Below are 17,870 nucleotides of genomic sequence, written 5' to 3'. Positions count from 1 at the left end.
CCTGCTGCAGACAGGGTTTGGTTAAGAATTGGCAAACCACAAAATAGGTTTAGTCTATAAAAGGACAATTAATGATGGCCTGTTGGAGCAGGACCCTGTAACACTGTATCTCATCAAGGCAATAAGAATAGACTATCAGTTCTTCAGTTTCTCTGCTTTCATCAATCAAGTTCCATTTTAGATGTTCCTACGTAATGTTTTTCAATAAAATGTATACCTGCAGATCAAGGCCTTGAGCTAGTAACACTGTTGTAGGCAGCACTCATCTCACTGAAATGGCCTTTTTTTGGCAAAAGAGAGTAAAAGTTGCCAAAGTAGTGTTTATTTTATAGTTAGGGTTCAAAGCTTCAGCTTTTTCCGGTTTCTTAGTCCAAAAAGTCCCTAAAATTTAGCTAAATCTTTTCTTAATTTCAGTGGCAAGTTGTGTTTATTTTTATACCTGCACCCACAACTATATTCTTACAGAAAATGGTATTACAGTGAATTATTATTATTATTTTTTGTGACAAAGTCTCATTCTGTTGCCCAGGCTGGAGTGCAGTGACAATTCTCCTGCCTCAGCCTCCCGAGTAACTGGGACTACAGGTGCATGCTACCATACCTGGCTAATTTTTGCATTTTTAGTAGAGATGGGGTTTTACCATGTTGGCCAGGCTGGTCTGGAAATCCTGACCTCAAGTGATCCACCTGCCTTGGCCTCCCAAAGTGCTGGAATTACAGGCATGAGCCACCGTGCCTGCCCTACACTGAACCTCTTCTTATGCTTTCTATTGTAACTCTATTTCTCACTGTTATTGACAGCAGTGATAGACTATGGAAAGAGATAACATTTTTTCTTTTGAAGATTCCTTGGATTCTATCTTTTTAATCTGGGAATGGAGCTACTCAAGTGAAGAGATATGTGGGAAATGTAGGAAAAATAAGAGCTTAAGTTGATTTGGGGGATTCTGAGAACAGGGGAGTTTTATGTTCAGCAGAGCCAATCTTGACAACTTCCTCTCCTTGTCAACAGGATTCTACTCCCCCCTTATCTGGATGGGTCAAACCCACCCATGAGGGATGGGTTACATTCGCAGTATGTGAAACAGTGGGACAAATCACAGAAATCATGTCCTGGAGGAGCAGATTGAAGCAATGTTTGGACCACAAACAAGGGCTGAGTTGGGATAGGGGCTTGCAAATCAAGAAACCAAGAGTGTTGTAGCATAAAAGAAGGGAAAAGAAAATGGCAGTCTGGCTAAATTCTGGAGACAAAGCACGGATGGGTTTTTGGTGCCGTTACTCATTCCCAGCCTGCTCTGAGTGTTGTTGTCATATGTTTTTGACACAGAGTCCTGCTCTGTCACCCAGACTGGAGTGCAGTGGTGTGATTATAGCTCACTGCAGCGCTCTGAGGGTTTTTAAAATAAAGTCAGAGCTAGAAGACACTGCCTCCCCTGCCACTTATTACTCCCTGAATTCAGACCCTTATTATCTCTCACTTAAATTTTAAAAAATCATAAGCATAACATAATTATCACACCTTAAAATTAACAATAATTCATTAATATTGTCTAATATACAGTCAATACTCAAATATTTTTACATGTCTCATCGAGATTTTTCCACTTGCTTTCTTTTGAATGTCTTTGAATCTAGTTTTATTCCTCTTTCAATCAATCTTCATTAAGAAGCTAGTTAAATCTCACAGAAATAGTTCTTCCCTTGTTATTCCTCTCTTCCAAACAATTATCTTCTATCACCCAACCTTTCATTGAACTCTACCTTTCCTCATCTTCCAAATATACAAAACTAAAAGTGGTTATGTTTTATATAAAGGATGTATTCCTTAACATTTTTCATAATTTAAAACTCCCATAATTCAAGTATCATGCTGATAGATAATGGAGGCTTGTTTGTTTACTGGCTAAAGAGGTACCACTATCGCCAAAATCATCTTCAAGATCCAGAGTGTTGCTTGGCAGTGGCATACGCAGTTCGTTATATCCTTGACCTTTGAATTCATGGAATTCTTAGAAAGTTTTTAATTAGGTTGAGGCTTTATTTCATATATTACATATAAAGTGCTCATTTATTAATTTTTTAAAAAAATGTATTAGTTTTTTAAACTTATTTAAATTTATTATTAGTTTTTTAAACTAATAATAAATTTATTAGTTTTTTAAACTAATAATAAATTTATTAGTTTTTAAACTAATAAATTTATTATTAGTTTTTTAAACTAATTTATTTATTAGTTTTTTAAACTAATTTATTTATTAGTTTTTTAAACTAATTTATTTATTAGTTTTTTAAACTAATTTATTTATTAGTTTTTTAAACTAATTTATTTATTAGTTTAAATCATTTATGATCATTTAGATCATTTATTAGTTTTTTAAAAAATCCCAGAATTAAAAAGTTACAGAGTTCAATTTTGCATATAATACAACTAACTGTATTGCAAGGTTATTTCATAGTTTATTCTATAATTATACTGTCTGTTGTTATGGCTCTATAGGCAGGAATTATCTTTCTTATCTCTTATCTGCCTAGAAAATTTCTATTAATTTTCTGTGACTCATCTGAAATATCACCTCCTCCTTGAAGCCTTCCCTTTCTAGACAGAATGAGTCATTCCCTTTTGTTTTTCTAAAACGCCTTGCTTGTATACCTGTTACATTATTTATTATGGTATGATTTATAAACTGTTCACATTATTCTATCATTATATTTAGTATATTAGTATGTACTTATTGGCTGTACTTTATTGATGTGTGCTGCCACTGAGCTTATAGTGGATGCTCAGAAAGTGTTGACTTTAAATAATTTTGCAAGATTATTGTGAAGGTTAAATGAAATAATTTTTAACAATTGCCTGATACAGTACCTGGTACTTACAGGTACTCAGTAAAGTTTCCCATCTTTTTTTCTCTTTAGTTTACTCCTGCCTTATTTCTCCTAGCACCATGTATTCCTTCCATGTGAAATGAATAGAGATTTCTTTTTTACATTGCTTGCATGTCTCTTCAGGGTACTAACACTGACTTATGCATCTCCCATTTGTTTATTTATTTAAGGTCACTGCTTCTGTTCGGAACAGAGATCCCCCTGAGATAGAATACAGAAGTAATATGACTTCTCCAACACTCCTGGATGCCAACCCCATGGAGAACCCAGCACTGTTTAATGACATCAAGATTGAGCCCCCAGAAGAACTTTTGGCTAGTGATTTCAGCCTGCCCCAAGTGGAACCAGTTGACCTCTCCTTTCACAAGCCCAAGGCTCCTCTCCAGCCTGCTAGCATGCTACAAGCTCCAATACGTCCCCCCAAGCCACAGTCTTCTCCCCAGACCCTTGTGGTGTCCACGTCAACATCTGACATGAGCACTTCAGCAAACATTCCTACTGTTCTGACCCCAGGCTCTGTCCTGACCTCCTCTCAAAGCACTGGTGGCCAGCAGATCTTACATGTCATTCACACTATCCCCTCAGTCAGTCTGCCAAATAAGATGGGTGGCCTGAAGACCATCCCAGTGGTAGTGCAGTCTCTGCCCATGGTATATACTACTTTGCCTGCAGATGGGGGCCCTGCAGCCATTACAGTCCCACTCATTGGAGGAGATGGTAAAAATGCTGGATCAGGTAAGTAACAATATTGCCCCTTTCCTGGCCTTTCTGAATCTATTCCCTTTTTGAGTCATCCTAACTCCTGTCTCTTTTCACTTCCTCCAATTATTCTTGCACACTGCTTCAAGAGTAATCTTTCAAAAGTACTGTTTTTTATCATCTTTTTAATGCTTAAGAATGACAATGACTCTTGATTAGACCATGCTTCTCAAACAAGTATGCATATCTATCAATGACATATCAAACAACTTCCTGGAACTTCCATATTATTTGATGTTAAATAATTTAAAGCATTTTATATTTAAAATATGATTATCTTGTATTACAAAATGCAAAATTTAAAAACCTGTTAAGATAAACCACATATTTCAAAAATAGTTGAAGCTTACTAAAGGCATCCACCGTTGGACTTTTCAGGAGAATGTGTTTATTTTATGCCATTCAGAATGCTTTGGTGGAAAAGTTGAGAACAATATTTCTATCTCAAACATACTTAGCCAGTATTAGCTCCTGCCTGTACCAATACTTTCCCTTTTCTCTTCCCTGCAAAAGAAGTAATTGAAATATTGTCATCTTCCCTGTATTCTTCCTCATTTGGCATCTATCACTTTCCATTTTACTTATTTATTTGCCTGTATCACAAGTGTCTGGGGATTATTAACAACTGAATTGTAAATTCCTGAAAAATAATACTCTATCTTAATTTTTTTATGTATGCCTCCAGAGAACTTAACACAGTGCTAGTAGTTGTCTTGCAACAGATAATTTGATGAACAAACTTGAAAATTTGTCCGAGAGAATTCAAATGCTATAATCTTCCATTTTATTTTATTTTTAAAATAAGTTCAGAATTCAGAAAGGTATAAATTAAGTCTCTCTTCCACCACTATCCCCCAACCACTAGTTCTCCTCCCAGAGGTATATCTGTTTTAGTTTGTAATTAGGAGTGATCAAGGAAAATTATGTGGCCTCTAAAGCAGGCTGATAATGTTTTGCGTATCGGAAAGGCCAAGGGGTGGAAATGACTAGGAAGCAGATTTCAGCTTACTATAAAAGAGTATCTACCCTTGAAATTTGATGCCCTGTACTAAATGTAGGAGGCTGAAAAACAACATACTACTAAGCATCAAGTTGCTGAGACTTTGCACTGGTCTTCTGAATACAAATATTATCATTGACTAGTGGTTAATTGTGGTAATAATAAGTGTTCATAATCTTATTTTGAGATATGATATCCATTCCATATACGAAGGGAGAGCCAAACAAACAAACCAAAAAAAGGAAACAAACAAAAAAGGAAATAAAATTCCCTGTGTGAGAGTTTGCTCAGATAAAGGCAGTGGTAGCATCAAAGGATGGTTTGAAGGAGCTTTGAGTATTCCCCATAATATCATCAGTCCATCAGAGCCACTCTAAATAAACAGGATAAATTTTAAATGTGCTCAATGTGGTTCCAAGCTAAGGGCATTGGCCCAATGGTGTCTGTATCAGTTCGTTTTCGTGCTGCTGATAAAGACATACTCGAGACTGGGAAGAAAAAGAGGTTTAATTGGACTTTACAGTTCCACATGGCTGGGGAGGCCTCAGAATCATGGCGGGAGGCAAAAGGCACTTCTTACATGGTGGCAGCAAGAGAAAAGGAAGAAAGAATAGCGGAAACCCCTGATAAACCCATTAGATCTCATGAGACTTATTCACTATCATGAGAATAGCAGGGAAAACTGGCCCCCATGATTCAATTAACTCCCCCTGTGTCCCTCTCACAACATGTGGAAATTCTGAGAGATACAATTCAAGTTGAAATTTGGGTGGGGGCACAGCCAAACCACATCAGTATCCAAAATGGGGGGCTTACTAAACATTAGGGGGCATATATAAAACAATTGGAGTGCAAGAAGAAAGTATCAAAATTTGTATTTTCTTACCCTTAAAATTGACGGCAATATTGTATGTTTTTATCATCTATAGCATGATGTTTTGAAGTACATATGCATTGTGGAGTGGTTAAATCTAGCTAAATAACAAATGCATTACCTCATTATCATTTTTGTGGTGAGAGCACTTAATATCCATTCTCTTTACAATTTTAATAAATAAAATGTATCATCATTAACTGTACTTGCCTTGCTGTACAATAGATCTCTTGAAATGTATTCCTCCTATCTAACTATAATTATGTATCCTCTGACCAACATCTCCCCATCCCCCTCCCCACTAGCCACCCCAGCCTCTGGTAACTACCATTCTACTCTACTTACATGAGATTAACTTTTTTAGATTCCACATATGAGTGAGATCATGCACTCTTTGTCCTTCTGTGCCTGGCATATTTCACTTAACATAATGTCCTCCAGGTTCATCTATGCTCTCACAAATGGCAGGATTTTATTCTTTGTTATAGCTGAATAATATTATATTGTATATATATATATGTCACATTTCGTTTATTTATTCATTTGTTGATAGATATTTTAGGTTGGTTCCACATCTTGGCTATTGTGAATAATTCTGCACTAAACAGGGATGCAGATATCTTTTGGGCACATGATTTTATTTCCTTTGGATGGATAACCCAGAAGGGAGATTGCCAGATCCCTTTTCTCCACATACACACCAGCACTTACTGTCTTTTGTCTTTTTGATAATAGTCACTCTAACTTAAGTGAGATGGCGTACTACTTTTTGTTTGTTTTCTTATAATGTATACAAAATTGTAGGATACCAATACATGTATATCACATACATGCACAAACATGCACACCACAAGATACATGTTTAAAACTTTTTAGTGAATGATATGCAAAGTATAGAGACAACTCTTTTAACCAAATACTTGTTCCCCACCTTATCACCACCCCCAAGTTTCTTCTCTATAGAAATTTTGAAGGTTTCACTGGGTCTAGGAGACTGTTGACCACCTGACTGAGTTTTGTTAGGAATTAGAAACATCAGTGGTTGATAATAAGGAATATTTGACAGCTTCTGTCAACATAGGTGGGAAGGAAGGTTGTATCAAGCACCTACTAGGTGGTAGGTATATGTTTCATCTCATTGACTCATTTCTGTTTAGGAGCACAAAGGCCAAGGTTGATGTTCTCACATCTGGACTAATTCTAGAATTTGATTTTAGGACAGCCAGGAGCTATTCAGTGAGTTCAATTCAACACACACACACACACATTGAAACTAACTTTTCAGCAGACCCTGTCCTGGTAGCTGGAGATAGAGAGATGAATCATACCCAGACCATATCCTAGAGATACTCTCATTTGATATCACTCATAGTGGTATCAGAACTCTTCATACTACTCTTACTTTAAAGGCATTTCTGTTCCCTGCTATGCAAAAAAATAAAATGTTATTCTCTTACGTCCATGCAAATATACTTCTTTCATCTTGTTTTTTTTCTTTATTTTTCTATCTTGCTGCCACTTCTTAAGGTGGGACAAACTGGGAATCCTGAAAATGATTAAAGAGGCACATACATCTTTAGCTAACACTGCTCCCTTTCTTTGCTTTTAGTGAAAGTTGACCCCACCTCCATGTCTCCACTGGAAATTCCAAGTGACAGTGAGGAGAGTACAATTGAGAGTGGATCCTCAGCCTTACAGAGTCTGCAGGGACTACAGCAAGAGTGAGTACTTTTTGTCTTCAAGTCTGTCTTTGTGTGTGTGTGTGTGTGTGTGTGTACATTTGCACATATGTATAGGTGGAACTAATGATCAGACACAAGAGTAAGAATTTGAGGACAAGAAATATAGGGAGACTGCCTTTCCAGTGAAAGTGTATGAGTTTGTGTGCACACATGTGCATGTACATGCATGTTATGGTAGAGCTATGTTCTAACTGTAGATCATCCATTTTTCTTTTGAAAAATCTTCAAATTTCTCATAAAGTGTAGTTATGTACCATTTCTCTCTGTAAGTTTGAAACAGCTTTGTCTTTCAATATTGGAACTAATTGGAAGTAGTTGGCTTGTGTTTAGCAACAACTGTTGTATGAAAAACAAATTTCTTTAAGCAGGAAAATGAAACTTATTGAAGTGAAATGCTCACACTGTTTGGGAACACAACCACTGAAGGAAACACTACCACCTCCCATGCTTTCTCTGAGCACCTACTGAGGGACCTGTACCTACTGAGCAGAATGGCCTAGTTGACAGAATTGTTTTTACTATTCCAATTATTTCTTTTTGGGGGTACCTAGCATTAAATTCGCATAAATTAAAAGCAGATATGAGGTGGCACCAATGAATGTAAATTCATTTTTTTAGCCTTCACTTTAAAGTCACTGTTTGGCTTTATCTCTATTTCTTTGATCAGACCAGCAGCAATGGCCCAAATGCAGGGAGAAGAGTCGCTTGACTTGAAGAGAAGACGGATTCACCAATGTGACTTTGCAGGATGCAGCAAAGTGTACACCAAGAGCTCTCACCTGAAAGCTCACCGCAGAATCCATACAGGTCTGCCCACTCCCATCTCACCCCCAACACACACACACACACACACACACACACACACACACACACACGAAAGAGAGAGAGGGGCAGAGAGAGAGAGAGAAAATTTCTGAGAGACAGAGAATGAAGTCTTGAAACAAAGACTGATGCATTTATACTCGTGGGCTCAGGCTCCATTCATGGTTTTCATCCCTATTTCTTGTCCCTACTCTAAGGCAGATTTTATAAAACCGGCCTAGGAAAACACTAAACTAAATCTGGTGTCTTAACAGTCATCATTCCCAGTGAGCCCCTGTGAGTCTTTCTAATTGCAGAGTCAACACTTAAGCAAAGATTAAGGCATTACTCCCTTCCTTACTACCAGGGTCTCACAAGTTTTACTAAGCATGGAAAAGCACAAGAAGAATTTAAACTATGTGAAATTAAAGCAGGTTTTAATCCACTAACCATTAACGTGTCTTTGTTCACATTAAAAAAAAAGGTGCACATAAATAAATAAAGCAGACCTGGTAGTGATCCTGTCAAGCTGGACAGCACATACCTGATCTGAAGAAGGAGAGCTGCCACTCAAATCCATGTAGTCAGCCATCAATATTCTTAGGTTCCACATCCGTGGATTCAACCAACCACAAATCAAAAATATTTTTTAAACAACAAAAATAACAATACAATAATAAAAAAATATCAATTTTAAAATACAGTATAACAACTACTTACATAGCATTTACATGGTATCAGGTAACATAAGTACATCTAGAGATGACTTAAAATATAGGAGAGAATGTGCATAGATTATATGCAAATGCTATGTTATTTTATATCAGGAACTTAAGCATCCATGGATTTCGTTATCCACCCGATGGGTGGGGTTGGGAATGTAGGTGGCTCTGAAATCAATCCCCCATGGATGCTGAGGGACGACTGTATTAGTAAATTTAATTGTCAAAGAAAAGCAAAAAACAAAATCCAGATTATTATGTGAAATGTCCTTGATTTTGAATGTTGGCATCTAGTTCAAAAATTTTTTATAACCCTAGGAATTCAAAGAAACCTGCCTAGAAGCCAGATGCAGCTTGTCATTTATCATTGTGTCCCCTTTGCCTTGGAGACTCCTTTTCCATAGTGGTCTCCAAGCTCAGAATTGGGACTTAGACACCTTGGACAAGGAGGAAGCCCTCCTTTCTTGTAAACATCTGCTATGTTACATTTGCTGTGTTAGAATTTGTGTAGAAGGACCCAGAGCCCTAGTTGTTTTGCCCAGAGGCTATGAACAGGTGAGTGATAAATGTCTTTTTAGCTCTTTTGCCCATATGCACCACATTTTCTTTATCCATTCATCTGTCGATGGACACCAGTTACTTCCAAATTCTGGCTATTGTGAATACTGCTGCAATAAACATGAGAGTGCAAATATCTCATTGATATACTGATTTCCTTTCTTTTGGATATATAACCAGCAGTGGGATTACTGGATCTTATGATAGCTCTACTTTGTTTTCTGAGAAACCTCCAAATTGTTCTCTATAGTGATTGTACTAATTTACATTCCCACCAACAGTATATGAGGGTTCCCTTTTTTCCACATTCTCACCAGCATTTGTTATTACCTGTATTTTGGACAAAAGCCATTTTAACTGAGGTGAGATGTTATCTCATTGTAGTTTTGATTTACATTTCTCTGATTATCAGTGATGTTGAGTACCTTTTCATATGCCTGTTTATCTTTTGATAAATGTCTTTTTAGCTCTTTTGCCCATTTTTAAATTGGGTTATTAGATTTTTCTCCTATAGAGTTTTTTGAACTCTTTGTATGTTCTGGTTATGAATCCCTTGTCGATGGGTAGTTTGCAAATATTTTCTCCCATTCTGTGAGTTGTCTCTTCACTTTGTTGATTGTTTCCTTTGCTGTGCAGAAGATTTTTTCAACCTTATGGCACCCCATTTGTCCATTCTTGCTTTGATTGCCTATGCTTGTGGGGTATTGCTCAACAAATCTTTGCCCAGTCCAATGTCCTGGAGAGTTTCCCCAATATTTTCTTGTGATAGTTTCAGATCTTAGACATAAGCATTTAATCCATTTTGATTTGATGTTTGTATATGGTGAGATATAGGGCTCTAGTTTATTCTTTTACCTGTGATATCCAGTTTTCTCAGCACCCTTTATTGAAGAGACAGTCCATTCCCCAGTGTATGATCTCAGCATCTGTGTCTAAAGTGAGTTCACTATAAATGCATAGATCTATCTCTGGGTTTTCTATTCCATTCCACTGATCTGTGTGTCTGTTATATGCCAGCACCACACTATTTTGATTGCTGTACCTCTGTAGTATAATGTAAAGTCACATAATGTGATTCCTTCAGTTTTATTATTTTTGCTTAAGATAGCTTTGGTTATTCTGGGTTTTTGTGGTTCCATGTAAATTTTGGGTTTTTTTTTCTATTTATGCAGAGGAATGTCATTAATATTTTGATAGAGATTGCATTAAAATTGTAGATTGCTTTGAGTAGTACAAACATTTTAACAAAATGTATTCTTCCAATCCATGAACATGAAATATCTTTCCTTTTGTTTCTGTCTTCAGTTTCTATCATCAATGTTTTATAGTATATATTGTAGAGATCATTTATTTTCTTGTTTATGTTAATTCCTAGGTATTTCATTTTATTTGGAGCCATTGTAAATGAGATTATTTCTTGATTTTTTTTTTTCAGAATGTTCATCTGTTGGCATGTAGAAATGTTTTGGATTTTGTATGTCAGTTTTTTATCCTATAACTTTACTAATTTTTTTTATCAATTCTAATAGCTCTTTTTCTGGAGGCTTTAGGTTTTTCCAAATATAAGATTATATCTTCTGCAAACAAGAATAATTTGTCTTTTTCCTTTCCAATTTGGATGCCCTTTAATTCTTTTCTCATCTGACTCCTCTAGGTAGGACTTCCTGTACTATGTTGAATAAAGGTGAAATTGGGCATCCTTGTCATGTTCCCAATCTTAGAGGAAAGTATTTCAGTTTTTCCCCATTTAGTATGATACTTATGGGTCAGTAATTAATGACTTTTATTATGTTGAACTATGTTCCTCCTATACCCAGTCTTCTGATGATTTTTATTATGAAAAGATGTTGAATTTTATCAAATACTTTTTCAGCATCAATTGAAATGACCAAATGGTTTTTATTTTTCATTCTGTTGATATGATGTATCACATTAATTGATTTGCATATGCTGAACCATCCCCACATCTGTGGGATAAATCCCATTTGGACATGATGAATTATCTTTTTAATGTGTTGCTAGTATTTTGTTGAGGATTTTTGCATCAATATTCATCAGTGATATTGGTCTATGGTTTTCATTTTTTGATGTGTCTTTGTCTGGTTTTGGTATCAGGGTAATACTGGCCTCATAGAATGAGTTCGGAGTATTTCTTCCTGTTCTATTTTTCAAAATAGTTTCAGTAGAATTGATATGAACTAATCTTTAGATATTTGTTAGAATTCGACAGTGAAGCCATCAGGTCCTGGGCTTTCCTTCCTGGGAGACCTCACCCCCCCCGCCCCCGCACCTCACCCCGAAAACCAAGTCTCACTCTGTTGCCCAGGCTGGAGTGCAGTGGCATGATCTCAGCTCACTGCAACCTCCACCTTCTGGGAGAGTTTTAATTATGGCTTTTGTCTCATTACTTGTTGGTTAGTCTGTTCAGGTTTTGGATTTCTTCCTGATTCTGTGTTTTTCCTTGTCCTTAATATTACCAGTGAGTTTTGTACCTTCAGATGATTTCTTATTTCTCATTAATGTCCTTTTCTTTCTGATTGAAGTACTCCCTTTAGCATTTCTTGTAGGATGAGCATGGTATTGATGAAATCCCTCAGCTTTTGTTCATCTGGGAAAGTCTTTGTTTCTCCTTCATGTTTGAAGGATATTTTCACCAGATATACTATTCTAGGGCAAAAGTTTTTTTTCCTTCAGCATCTTAAATATGTCATGCCACTCTCTACTGGCCTTTAAGGTTTCTACTAAAAAGTCTCATCAAAGGTGTTGGAACTCCAGTGTATGTTATTTCTTTCTTTTCTCTTGCTTCTTTTAGGATCCTTTCTTTATCCTTGACCTTTGGGAGTTTAATTATTAAATGCTTTGAGGTGGTCTTCTTTGGGTTAAATTTGCTTGGTGTTCTATAACCTTCTTGTACTTGGATATTAATATCTTTCCCTAGGTTGGGAAGTTCTGTATTATTGTCCCTTTGAATATTTCTACCCCTATCTCTTTATCTACTTGCTCTTTAAGGCGATAGCTCTTAGATTTGCCTTTTTGAGGCTACTTTCTGGATCCTATAGTTGTTGCTTCATTGTTTTTTATTCTTTTGTCTCCTGTCTATGCATTTTCAAATAGGCTGTCTTCAAGCTCACTAATTTTTTCTTCTGCTTTATTCTATTTAATTGTTTCAATCTCTTTGTTAACTTATGGGATTCTTAATTCCTTCTCTGTATTATCTTGAATTTCTTTGAGTTTCCTCAAAACATATTTTGAATTCTCTTTCTGAATGGACACATATCTCTCCAGGATTGGTCCCTGGTGCCTTATGTGTTTCATTTGGTTTGGTCATGTTTTCCTGGATCGTCTTGATGCTTGTAGATGTTCATTAGTGTCTGGGCATTGAAGAGTTAGGTATTTATTGTAGTCTTCACAGTCTGGGTTGGTTTGTATTCATCCTTCTCAGGAAGTCTTTCCACATATTCAAAGGGGTTGGGTGTTGTGATCTAAGCCATCTCTGCATTAGGGGATGCAGAACCCAAGCCCAGAAGCCCTATGGTTCTTGCAGACTTGTAGAGGTTCCACTTTGATGTTCTTGAATAAGATCCAGAAGAATTTTCTGGATTACCAAGCAGAGACTCTTGTTCTTTTCTTTTACTTTATCCCAGACAAACAGTCTCTCTCTCTCTCTTCCGAGCCACCTAGATCTGCGAGTGGGTTGACAGAAGCATCCCTGTGGCTACCACCACTGGGACTGTGCTGGGTCAGGCCTTAAACTAATACAGCACTAGATTTCAGCCAAGACCCGCTGTAACCACTACCTGGCTATTGCCAATGTTCACTCAAGGCCCTGGGTCTCTACAATCACCCGTTGGTGAAGCCAGCTGTACCTATGTCTTTTCCTTCAGGGCAGTGAGTTCCCCTAGGCCCTTGGTAGGTCTAGAGATGCCATCTGGAAGCCAGGAACTCGAGTCAAAAACCTTAGAAGTCCACCTGGTGTTCTATTGTACTGTGGCTGAACTGGCACTCAAACCATGAGACACAGTTCTTCCCAGTCTTCCCTTCACTTTCCACAACCAGAAGAGCCTCACCCCTTGGCTACCACTACCGTAGGCTTACAGGGAGTACTGCCAGGCTACTGCTGATGTTCCCATAAGGCCCAAGGCCTCTTTATTCAGCTTATCGTGAATGCTGCTTGGCCTGGGACTCACGCTTGAGGGCAGTGGGCTCCCCTCTGGCCCTGGGCAGATCCAGAAATGCCATGCAAGAGCATAATCCTGGAACTGGAGACCCCAATATCCTGCTTGTACTCTATCCCTCTGTGGCTAATTGGTATCTAAGGCGCAAGACAAAGGCCCCTTTACTTTTCTTTCCACCTTTCCTAAGCTGGAGTGTCTCCCCATAGCCATCACAGCTTGGGAATGTGCCGAGTCTCATCTGAAGCCAGCAAGTCTCAGAGTCTCATCCTAGGCCCATGGTGTACTACCTGAGTTTTGCCACTGGTTATTCAGGGACCAAGGGCTCTTTAGTCAGTAGGTGATTCGTCCTGCCAGAACTGGGTTCTTCCCTTCAAAGCAACAGCTTCCCTTGTGGCCCAGGGTGTGTCTAGAAATGTCAACCATGAGCTAGGTCCTGGAAAAGAAGCCTCACGACTCTGAATGATGCCCTATCCTACTGTGGCTAAGCTTGTATCCAAGATGCAAGACAAAGTCCTTTTTACTCTGCCCTCACCTCTCCTCAAGTGGGAGGAAGGGGTCTCTTTTGAAGCTGTGAGCTGTGCATCCTAGGGTTGGGGAAGTGGTGGTGCAACCACTGTCTTATCTGATCCAACTGATATCTTAATATGTCATATGCTCCCCGCAAGTCCACCGGCTCTGAGCCCAGTTCATCACTAGGACTCACCTAAGACTTGAAGTCCTTGTGGCCTATACTGCATTTCAAGTTAATTCAAGCCCCCAGAGTACTTTATCTCATAGTGGTGAGTCTTCCCAGAATGCAAGTTCTGACTTCTGGGATGGGTGATTCCCCTCTGGCTCTGACTTGTTTAAACATTCCCTCCATGGGTGGGAGTCAGCAGAGTTCAGCCTAGTTTTGCTTTCTGTTGTGACAAGGCAGCACTGAATTTAATGCAGTGTCTCACAAGTGCTATACTATCCCTGTCTGAAGCACCCAGATTCTCTCTCCACACCATGTAGGCACTGCAGAGGGATGGGTGAGGGGTGGTGTTGGTGATTCAAGACTCTTTCCTACCCTCTTTCAGTGCTTCTTTAAACAATATGAAGTTAAAACCAGGTACTGTGAGTGGTCATATGATTTTTCGTTCTTTTTTTTTATTATTATGGTTTAAGTTTTAGGGTACATGTTTACAACTTTCATTCTTATGAAGGTCCTTTTTTGTGTAGATAGTTGTGAAATTGGTGTTCTTGTTGGGGCATGATTGGTAGAACATTCTATTTGGCCCCCTTGCTCTGCCCCTCTTCTCCATTTATTTTTCAATTGTATAAGTTTAAAGGGTACCAGTGCAGTTTTGTTACATGGATATGATACATAGTGATGAAGTCTGAACTTTTAGTGTAACTAAGGAAGTTTTTTAAAGTAGGGAGAATAGCGATCATATGAGAAGGAGCAAGCTATATAAAAAGCATGGCAAAAGACTATTCTTGGCTAGGCAGAGTACAAAACTAGTGAGATGGAAATAAGCTTGCCTTATTCTAATAACTGATACTAGTTCAGCTTAGCTAGGACATATTGAGCGCAGCAGTGGGTGGAGAAAGCATTGAGGTGCAAGAGTGGAAGGGGGAAGATCAAAGAGGCTAATGAAGCAATCCAGGCAAAAAATGATGACAGCCCAACTAGTATGTTGCCCGTGGAATGGAGAGAAGGAGGTACATTGATGATTGAGGGGATGTTGGTGACTCTAAGGTTTCTGTTTTGGGTGACTGGGTGAATGGAGGTGCCATTTATAGAGCTAGAGAATTTGCCAATAGTTACACAGGTAGTAAATGGGTAAAGCTCTATAGGATTAGACCTTTGTACCTAACCTAGGTATACCTTTCTCTATTGCTAGTATTCCACAGGTTCCCTGGGACTGAGGCAGCTACAGAAATGCCTGATTCATTGCCCTCCAAAGATTGTGATTCATTGTTAAGTGTCCTAGAGAGTGCTGTCTCTGTCTTTGGTAGCTATTCTTCCAGCAGAGAGCCATGAGACTCTTGCTTATCTGCAAACACCAGGCATGCAGTGCAGCACTTCATCTCCCTTGAGTTTGCAATCATACAAAGCAGGAAACACAGACATAACAGTTCTCGTTAAACATACTGTGTTCATACTGTCAAGTCCCAGTATATTTATAATGGCATCACCCATCTTCCCAGGCTCTGAATGTATCATTGATTCTTACCATTATCTTTTTTTTTTCCCCAAGTCAGAGTCTCGCTCTGTTTCCAATGCTGGAGTGCAGTAGCACAATCTCGACTCACTGCAGCCTCGCTCTCTCAGGCTCAAGCAATTCTCCCACCTCAACCTCTGGAGTAGCTGGGACTACAGGCACATGCCACCACACCTGGCTAATTTTGTTTTTTTTTTTGTAGAAACAAGGTCTCACTATGTTGCCCAGGTTGGTCTCGAACTTCTGGACTCAAGTGATCCTCCTACCTCAGCTTCCCAAATTGGGTGGGATTATAGGCATGAGCCATTAATATTCTCTTATGTCTCGAGTTATTTGTTTCTAAAGTTCTATTATTTCTTTCTAATTTTGAATAGCCTTTTTATTCATAATGGCTAAGGCTAGGTATTGTGAAACTAGTGTCTTGATTTGACATCTCAATCTGCTACTCACTGCTGAAAGTTGCTTCACCCCTCTTTACTTCAATTTCCCAATCTTGGAATATTAGTAGTGTAAAATACTTAAAATAGTATCCAGCATATGGTGAATACTCAATAAATGCTAGGTTTTATTAATGTTTTTCTTTCAATTCCAATCTTGCTGTCACCTCCTTAGGTTTTATTCTTATATTTATTATTGATTCCTTCATCAATTCAATGAAAAATTAATTTGAGCTTTATATGCCAGACAAATAGATTACCCAGTAGGCTCCTAGTCATTGTAGTCCACCTTATACAGCATGGGTAAATAATTTTAATGTACAACTTTGACCAAGTCATTCTTGAGTTAAACAGACTAACTTTTAGACTAACTTTTAGTCTGTTTTATTATTGTTTTAAAGTTCTCTATTGTCAATGCATCCCCATTATTGCTCACACCTAGGACAGACTGCTCTCACACACACCCCCTTGGGTATATCATTGCCTTTTATGCTTAAGTCCAAATTCTCTTTTTAAAAATAATCCCAAGTTTTTCATCTGTCTTTTATAATAAGGATCATCTCATAATACTCTTGTAAGGATGTTCCATGCTCCAAGATGGCTGACCCTATATGTACCATTCACTGCACTGCCTTGCCAAGACCTTGCCACCAGCTGCCTGGGTTGCTTTCTTCATCTAAAACCTACCCACACCTCCATATTTGTGCCTTCACAGTAACCCAGAGGTTATTAACTAGCCTTGGAACTTATATCACACTTATTTATTTTTTTGAAACAGAGTCTTGCTCTGTCACCCAGGCTGGAGTGCAGTGGTGCGATCTCAGCTCACTGCAACCTCTGCCTCCCGGGTTCAAGCAATTCTCATGCCTCAGCCTCCCAAGCAGCGGGACTACAGGTGCGCACCACCACACCTGGCTAATTTTTGTGTTTTTAGTAGAGACGGGGTTTCACTATGTTGGCCAGGCTGGTCTTGAACTCCTGACCTCAGGTGATCCATGTGCCTCAGCCTCCCAAAGTGCTGGGATTACAGGTGTGAGCCACTGCACCTGCCATGTCACACTTACTATCTTTGTCACATAGTTAATATATATGCTTTATATTATGAATTCTTTCTCTGCATATATACTTTGTTCTTTAATTCAAATGATAAGTTGATGGAGATTACAAGTTGTGTTGTATGATGTTCATTGGCACAAACAGGAGCTTGTTCAATGATAATACAAGGGTAAATGCTTTTGAAATAGGAAAATGGGCCTCACTGCTGAATTCCTTCACAATAATTTGTGTGTTCTAGAAATGAGCTCCGATCACCACAGGGTGTCACTGCTTTACAAGTCAAATTTTCCTCAATTGGTTGAGGTGTATATAGGAATTCTCAGAAGACATTCTTGAGAGATCACAACAAAATGTATAGATAGCAATGCAGCCATTGGGAGATGTGGAGATGCTATAAAATCACATAGAACAAAAAGTGAAAATTTCATTTACACACTCTAAACATCCCCTGAAATCCTATTCTTCTTCCCTCTGTTAACAATTTGTTGTATAGCCTTCCAGATCTTTCCTCCTTGGAGAGAGAGAGAGACAGAGAAGGACAGGTACAAGATTTAGAAAACATAAATGAGATCCTACTCTCCGTGAGCATGTGTGTGTGTGGTTGTTCAGTATCTTTTTTGATTTGATAACATTTCATTGGCCATCTTTTTATCTCATTACATCCAGCT

At 38.3% G+C, this 17,870-nt stretch overlaps 1 protein-coding gene across 1 annotated transcript in view; it reads left to right on the top strand.

The window, feature by feature from the left end:
- Positions 1 to 17,870, top strand: part of KLF8 (Kruppel like factor 8) — a 56,810-nt gene that overhangs the window by 29,802 nt on the left and 9,138 nt on the right. The window contains exons 3-5 of the mRNA XM_030807102.1: positions 3,060 to 3,624; positions 7,132 to 7,243; positions 7,932 to 8,071. Coding sequence (XP_030662962.1) covers positions 3,060 to 3,624; positions 7,132 to 7,243; positions 7,932 to 8,071 — 817 coding nt within the window. The remainder of the gene's footprint in view (positions 1 to 3,059; positions 3,625 to 7,131; positions 7,244 to 7,931; positions 8,072 to 17,870) is intronic.

The sequence above is a fragment of the Nomascus leucogenys genome, chromosome X (genome assembly GCF_006542625.1).
Source record: "Nomascus leucogenys isolate Asia chromosome X, Asia_NLE_v1, whole genome shotgun sequence".
NCBI lineage: Eukaryota > Metazoa > Chordata > Mammalia > Primates > Hylobatidae > Nomascus > Nomascus leucogenys.
Note: the sequence above shows the minus strand (reverse complement) of the source record. Positions and strands in the feature narration are given on the sequence as shown.